General features: G+C 31.5%; 1 protein-coding gene across 1 annotated transcript; it reads right to left on the bottom strand.

The window, feature by feature from the left end:
• Nucleotides 1-7,363: 7,363 nt before the first annotated feature.
• LOC117930294 lies at nt 7,364-7,942 on the bottom strand. Its single transcript, XM_034850878.1, has 2 exons — nt 7,835-7,942; nt 7,364-7,711 (listed from the first exon to the last, which is right to left on the bottom strand). Exons 1-2 carry the CDS (start codon nt 7,940-7,942, stop codon nt 7,364-7,366), a joined length of 456 nt encoding a protein of 151 aa, XP_034706769.1.
• Nucleotides 7,943-8,400: the final 458 nt, after the last annotated feature.

Below are 8,400 nucleotides of genomic sequence, written 5' to 3'. Positions count from 1 at the left end.
AGAGTTGGATTTTAATGAATGAGATTTTTAAAAGAGAATAAATAAATACATACGAAATAATAAAAATAATTAACAAACATAATATTTAAACGAATGAAATTGAATAGTGGAAATTTTGAGATTGAAAATTAAATTTGGACGTTGGATTTTTGAAGAATTAGAATTAGACTTTAATGAATGAGATTTTTAAAAGATGATAAATAGATACATACGAAATAATAATAATAATAATAATAATAATAATAATAATAATAATTAACAAACATAATATTTAAACGAATGAAATTGAATGGTGGAAATTTTAAGATTGAAAATTAAATTTGGACGTTGAATTTTTGAAGAATTTGAATTAGACTTTAATGAATGAGATTTTTAAAAGATTATGAATAGGTACATACGAAATAATAATAATAATTAATTAACAAACATAATATTTAAACGAATGAAATTGAATGGTGGAAATTTTAAGATTGAAAATTAAATTTGGACGTTGGATTTTTGAAGAATTTGAATTAGACTTTAATAAATGAGATTTTTAAAAGATGATGAATAGGTACATACAAAATAATAATAATAATTAATAATCATAATATTTAAACGGGTGAAATTGAATAGCATAAATTTCGAAATTGAAAATTAAATTTGGAAGTCAGGTTTTTGAATAATTGAACTTTAATGATTTGAATTTTTAAAATAAATAAATAAATAAATATGAAATAATAATAATAATAACCAAAATAATGTTTAAACGAATGAACGTGAATAGTGGAATTTTTTAAGCCCAGAACTTAATATCCGAAATCGGAATTTTGAAAAATTTATTTAAGGATGGAATTTTAGAAATAGATAAATAAATAAATAAATAATAATAATAATATTAACGAAATGATGGTTAAATAAATAAATGTGAAAATTAGAATTTTGAAAATAGGAAATTAAGTTTGGAGATAAGAGTTTCGAAAAATTGTTTAAAGATAGAATTTTAAAATGAATAAATAAACGGAATGATAATAACGAAAATAAATGATGAGTGAACATTAGAAATTCTGAAACGGAAAATTAAATTCGGGAGTCGGGATTTTGATAAATTGTCTAAGGATGGAATTTTAAAATAAATAAATGAATAAATTAATAGAATAATGATAATGAAAATAAATAATTAAAGAAATGGACGTGAATATGAGAATTTTTTTAAATGAGAAATTAAATTCGGAAGTCGAGATTTTGAAAAATTGAATTTAAAAGTTTGAACCTTGGAAAGTTAAATTTAAAATTATGATTTTAGAAAATAATTTTGAGAATCGAATCTTGAAGAAATAATTTTTTCTTTTCTTTTTTTTAAAAAAAAACGGAGTTTCGGAAATGCGAATTTTTAGTAGTCATTTGAAATTTGGACTTGACATGAAATTATCTAAAAAAACCGGGACTTCAAGGATCGTTTTTTTTTTTTTTAAAAAAAAGAATTTGTAGAAATCAAATTTGGTCACATGTTTATGCCACTTATGGTGATTCCCAGGTGACCTTAGAATTGCCACTTTTCACTTTTTTTTTTAATCTTTTACATGTCACAGTGGGCTGCCACTTATGGAAGAGTAAAAGTGAAGCTTGCCTCTCATCCTCCTCGCCAAACCTCCCTTCCGAGGACATTATTTCCATGAAGCTTATCAGCTTGTGTGTCAGCAATGAACATGCTGACTGGTGCTGGCGAAAATCTAGAAGGCTCTGCAACCTAAATGATAACTCAAACTTCCATCCTATACTACCATAGTCCCAGGACTTCCAGGTAGTTTACATAATAATGGTTGGTATTTTTCAAAAGCAAAAGGGGAAGGCTTAAGAAACAGAGCACGCTCAAAGTCCATTAATCAAGACTCCATCTCATGCTACACTTAATGGGTCTAAACAGGTAAGACAAATAGAGAGCAGTGGCATGATTAATCAAACATCAAGCTCAAAAACAATCCATACATCAGTTATTGACAGGAGAAATCAAAGAGGGTAGAAAAGAACCAAAACAGAGCAAGCATAAAAACAAACTCAAATTCAGCAAAACTCAATCTACAACCAGACAAAGTAACAATGCTTAAGTAGTAAGAAAAGATGATGAGGAACAATGATAATGATGAAGACCCTAAAAAAAAAAAAAAAAAAAACGATACTCCATACCTGTGAAACTCTTCTCCAATGAATCTCACTTATCTTACCGCCAGATTTTAAAAACCCCTCTGCTTTCTCCTCTTGCTCCTCTGGTAACTCTTCTCTCTCGTAATCTGCTGCCCCCTCTACCTGCAGCTATACCCACTCTCCTATTCTTCCCATCAGCCAACATGGCTTTCTCCAACCACCTTCATGGGCAACCATGCCCTTGGCCAGTTGCAGGTGCGGCTTGTCTCATGCATCAGCAGGTCCCCACCCAAAGTTCTCTCGGGCCCCTCACTTTTAAAAGGGTCTACATAGGGGTCTTAGAGTTTTTTTAAATAAGAATATGACGAGTGTCATTTTTACAAATCAAAGTTGGAAAAATCATTTTTATGATAAAATTGAATTGAAAATGTTTTCGTGAATAAAGTTTATAAAGAAATTAATTTTTTTATAAATAAAAATCAAATTGAGATACTTTTGTAAATAAAATTGTAACAATTCATTTCCTAACATAGGTAAATAAAAATCATTTTCTTGTAAATAAAAATTGTTTTTAATAAATTTGTTTGATAAAATAAGTGTAAATAATTTTCTTGAAAATAAAATTTGAAGACATGAAATTCAATCAAAATAATTTGTTGCAAATAAATTTAAACTTTTTGTTTGTACAAATTGAAATCATTAATTCAAATTTTTTTAAAATAAAATTCTTTGAAATTTCTTGTTCTTAATTTAAACATTTTTTTTTAATCAGTTTAATAATTCAATTTACATTATTCTCTTGTCATTTATTTTAAGGGAATTTATGTAACCATACACCAAGGGGCAAAATTTTGCCTTTTGGAAACTTTACTTTTTACTTTTCAAATTCAATGGATTTTGTGGAAAATAAACAACCTTTCATACACTGTAATAGTGATGTTGAGACCTTTCCAAAAATACCCTCCTATAGTTTGACATCTCTCCTAGTTGGATAAGTTGTTTGTTGTCCACTTAAGCCAATGACATGGCTCAGTTACATGTCATCGGCCAGCTAAACACTCCACACGGATTGATGTTTTAAAAAATATTTACCCCCAAATGTCTTTTTCTTTCTTCAACCAAACCTTAACACCAAAAACCCATGTTCTTTTTTGTTCGCTCACAGGCACAACCCATCATAAGGCGAAAGGATCCATAAAAAATCTGGTAGGTTCTCAAATCGCGATAACCCATCAACCCCAAATGAACCTCCAAACTTGATCTCTTATTTTGTTTCTCCTCCATTACCATAAGGAAGACGACATCTTCATTTTCCCACCAAACATCAATCTGAAAACAAAAGTCCAAGTGCGAACCACTTAACAAAGGCTAGGTAGACAAAAAAAAACCCATTTCCTTCTTCTTATTTCAGGAGTGACAGTCATTTTTCTCCTAGTTGTACTTCTTATTTTGCTTTTACATCGAAAAAGGAGAAAGAAAGCAATTGAGAGAATGAGATAACGAAGAATAAAAATATTACAGTTGCATTTAACTTTTAAAGCAAGGGTTTTTCCAGGTGATATATATATATATATATATATATATATATATATATATATATATATATATATATATATATATATGTTATTAAATTTTGTAATAACTTTATATTTTGATTTGTCATTTTGATTCTTTGAGAGTTGAATAATGTCATAGTTATGTGATTTGTACAATTTTGTGATTTAAACTTGATTACATTGCATATTTCTACATGTTGAATGTCCATTAATATTGTATCTAAATTTATATTTTAATTTATTTAGGGTTTATTTGAAATGAAATATGGCTTAAAATTTGATAAATGATGGGAAAATGAGATGGTGGTAAGCTATTTTGATTTTGTTTTATTTTCTGAATTGTTGTGTTTGTGTTGTATGTGGTTGTTGGGAAGAATACGGAAAAGAGAAGAAAAATATGACTATTGCATGTGAAGGGAATACAATTTTTGTTGTTTAATGTTGTTTATATAGGATTCCAAAATGAGTAATTTGAGTGATTTTTTATAGTTGTTAATTGGTGAATCTAATGCATGGGAAAAGAATTCATGTTTAGTCATGAGTAGATGAGTATAAATTTTAAAAATGATTGGGATTAAAGTTTGAATAAATTTCTTAATAAAAGTTTTGAATTTGTAATGAATAAGGGTTGAATTGAAGAAGAAAATAAAACAAATTTAGTAAAGCGTACATGAATTTATGTGGGAATTAGGGAAAATAGTAGTGGAACATTAGGTTCAAAATTGATGGTCATAACCACAAATATGAAATTTGTTTTGTTTATGTGTGTAGTGGTCATAGTAAGGGTCTACCCTTGGATGAAGGGGTTGGTCGTAATTCAGTTAATGATATTTGGATAAAATTATTGTTTTCGTAAGAGGTTGCAGTAAGTGAATTAAAGGCTGACCCATTTGTTTGGAGGTAGGCCCTTAGTTATAAACATTGTTGTAGTTTAATTTGGACAGTGGGCAAAATAAAGGCTGACCCATTTGTTTAGAGGTCGACCCTTGGTTGTAAACATTGTTGTGGTTTAATCTGGGCAGTGGGCAAAATAAAGGTTGACCCATTTTTTTGGAGGTCGACCCTTGGTTGTAAACATTGTTGTGGTTTAATTTAGGCAATGGGCAAAATAAGGGTTGGCCCAATTGTTTGGAGGTCGGTTCTTGGTTGTAACATTATTGTGGTTTAATTTGGGCAGTGGGCAAAATAAAGGTCGACCCATTGTTTGAGGGGGTGGCCTGAAGAGAGTGACATTAGCACAATTTGGCTTGAAGAGTTACCAAAACAATAGTTAGCCCATGAATTGAGAGGTTCACTCCCTAACTTATATAACATAGCAAATTACTACGAAGTAAAATAGAATAATTGCATTGCTTAATGTTAAGTATACACTATGCATGTCTATATTTGCACCATTAATTATAGACTATGAAATGTAAATGAAGCTCGTTTGTAAAGTTTCAAAGATAAACGATGTATTAATATATGATGGTCATAGGCATGATAATTAGTTTTGTTATAAGTAAGTTGGTTTATGCAGTGTTATTAAGAAATTAGTTAATTGTTTCAACTTGACTAAAGGTTCATGCTTCTAAATAGGGGCTGCACATGATCGAGTAGCATTTAAATGGATCCAAGTAATACAATTTATTGTTATCTGCACATTGGAGGAGAGCTAGTAAGGGATGAACATGGCAATGTGGAATATATGAGTGAGAGACGAGAGAGTCTAAGTTTAGAACGATCAATGACATATAATGATTTTGTTTCAAGGATTTGTGGGAAAATGAACATCAATATAGTGGGACCAACATTTTCATATACTCTCTTGTTTGATTTATATGCACTTCAACTATTGAAAAATGATGAAGACTTGACAAACATGTTTCAATTTAGTGACCGATGTGCACGTGTATATATATGTTTAGCATCAACAGTTGAAGACGATGAAACGATTGAGAATGGAGGACAAGGGTAAGTTATATAAAAAAAATATATAATCTTAAATGATTCCATGTATTTATTTATTTTGTAATATTTATGTTTATTCATTAGATGTTATAATGCAGCTTGAACGAAACAATCGTAGGGTCTAACTCATCGGTCCCATATTCAACAAGAGATGTTGATATTAGAATGCAATCATGAGGATTTCATCAAAGATGTGCTGAATCACATGTTGGTCCACTAGAGTCAAGTCGTTTTGAGAGTGCAATATTGGGTAGTGGGCATACCTTCTCAACTGCAAATGAATTTCGGGATGCAATATTGTGGACCCCGTATTTTGCCTCATGTGTTTTCCACTCGATGACGAGCTCGATTTTTATTTGAAAAATGATTTTATTTATTAAAATAATGACTTGGAGTCGTCACTTATTTTTGTTTTATTTTAAAAGGGCAAACAAAATAAGAAAGAAAACCCTAAGCGCGACTCCTTATTTGGAAAAGGTGATCTACAAAAAAAAAACAGGATCGGGTTCGGGGGTCAGGTTACTTATCGGGAAGGTACGGTAAAGACCGTAGCACCCCTCTAAGTCCCTAAAGTCGGGTCTCTACTAATAAAATGAAGCTGACGTGGCAATCGATGAGTAAATCAATGAATATCCGGAATAAATCATGCACACATAGAAACCAGAAAACGCATAGACACTGATCAAAATGAAAAAATGGGTACATACCTGGGCAACGAGCCACCATGCGCTATCAAGAAATGAGGTTAGTGCACAATTAAAGGATAATCTCATGCATGTCATAGAGCAGAATAAATCAATCACGTATGATAATCAAATCAATCAATTAATCAATCAATCATCGAAAACATATATGTGGGGCCCTCACCAAAGCCCGTTTTATTTTGCATGAATTAATTTCACGGATTCCATTATTATAGAATTATATATAAAAAAAAATTTCATGCTTATTGAAATCGAGAGGAGCAAAAGGTCGTTTGAAAACCAAAGCGGAATTAAAACTTTTGAGAGAAAATTGGATATTTGAGGTTTATTTGAAAAATGGGAAACTCGAAGATTATTGGAAGATTGGAGTTTTAGAGAACTAAATTTGGAAATCGAAATTTTAAAGAATTATTTGAAGACGGAATTTTTTTTATTTTTTATTTTTTATTTTAAATAAATAAATAGAATAGAATAATAATAATAAAGGAAATAAATAATTAAATAAATGAATGTGAATATTAGAATTTTTGGAATGAGAAATTAAATTTGGAAGTCGGGATACTGAAAAATCGTTTAAAGATGGAATTTTAAAATAAATAAATGAATGAATAAATAGAATAATAATGATAATAACGAAAATAATCATTAAACAAATGAATGTGAATAGTGGAATTTTTCTTGAGACGGGAAATCAAATTTTGAAACTGAAATTTTGAAGAATTGTTCGGAGATGAAAGTTGGAAAAGTGAATAAACGAATAAGTAAAATAATAACAATGACCGAAACGATGAAGATTAAATGAATGAATGTAAAGATTGGGATGTGGAAAGTTAACCTTGGTATCGAAGATGAAGAACTTGAATAAATGAATAAATAAACCAATATATATAAGAATAAAATGGAGGTGGTCGTTGGGGGTGCGGGCCAAGGGTGGCCCCGCGGAGTGACATGATCACCTCATGCTCCAAACTTGGACATCTTCTCCAAGTAATCACCATAAGTTGTGGGAACATGAGGAACAGGGACCATCTAATTCAATATTTTGCCTACTTCAACATCGAGTGCATGCTCATCTATCAGATCTAGAGAATATAACCAACCCTCCCCATTGTGTGACTTTTCGTCAAGACTAGAACATGAACTGGAAAGTCCCATACCATCTATATCTTCATGGCCGCTCTCATGCTCGAATCCATAATTTTCCATAGATTGATCGGGCCATCCTTTTGGAAGAATAGATGCTTGCAAATCCTTTGCCACTTCATGTGAAAATCTAGCTGCTTCGTCAACAGCAAGTCGTGATAGTTCTTCTTGAAGAGCATGTTCGATAATCTCACCATTTTCAGCGTTGCCACATTCATTATCATAACAATCTTCCTTGAAATATCATCCATCATAATAACTCACATCAGTTTGCACAATGGTGACACCATACCCACACTTAGAAAACGGATCATCATCAGAAGCCGGAGACTCCACCGAACAACATTAGGATCTTGCCCACATGCGATCATTTGCAATGATATCAATGTCAGCTGCATTGATCTTGACAGCAGCTAATTCTTTCTCCTTCATTCCCATGGCATTCTCGTTAGCATCGGCCGACATAATGACAACAGGCAATTTTTTAGGTTCTTCTTGAATTTTATCAAGGAGCTATCATCCATCCATGCAGCAGCCCCATTATTTTACTTTGACCGAGACCTGAAAAACTTGCCTCACTATTCATTCTCGCATGCACCCTTGAGAATGGCTTTGGAATATATGCTCTTTCCGGGAATTTGATAAAAGAAACTGATTGATGTGCGCCTTTGGGGCCAATACTAACAACCAAGCATGACGATACTAAGATCCAACTCTAGGTATTTATTCAAAAGTAGTGGCTTAGGAGGCACCGATATTATTTCGAGTGTATGGAATGTTCTCGAAAACAAACTATGCCCACAGATCGAAGTAACAAAACCGGTATTAGGTAATGCAGTCAGCTTGTAAAGAGTCCTTCATGACTGCTTAAACTCGAATCCGGGCATCTTAAAGTGCCACGACATGGCCATAGCTAGAACTCT

Source organism: Vitis riparia, chromosome 2, assembly GCF_004353265.1.
Source record: "Vitis riparia cultivar Riparia Gloire de Montpellier isolate 1030 chromosome 2, EGFV_Vit.rip_1.0, whole genome shotgun sequence".
Lineage (NCBI taxonomy): Eukaryota > Viridiplantae > Streptophyta > Magnoliopsida > Vitales > Vitaceae > Vitis > Vitis riparia.
This window is presented reverse-complemented; position numbering and strand designations above follow the sequence as displayed.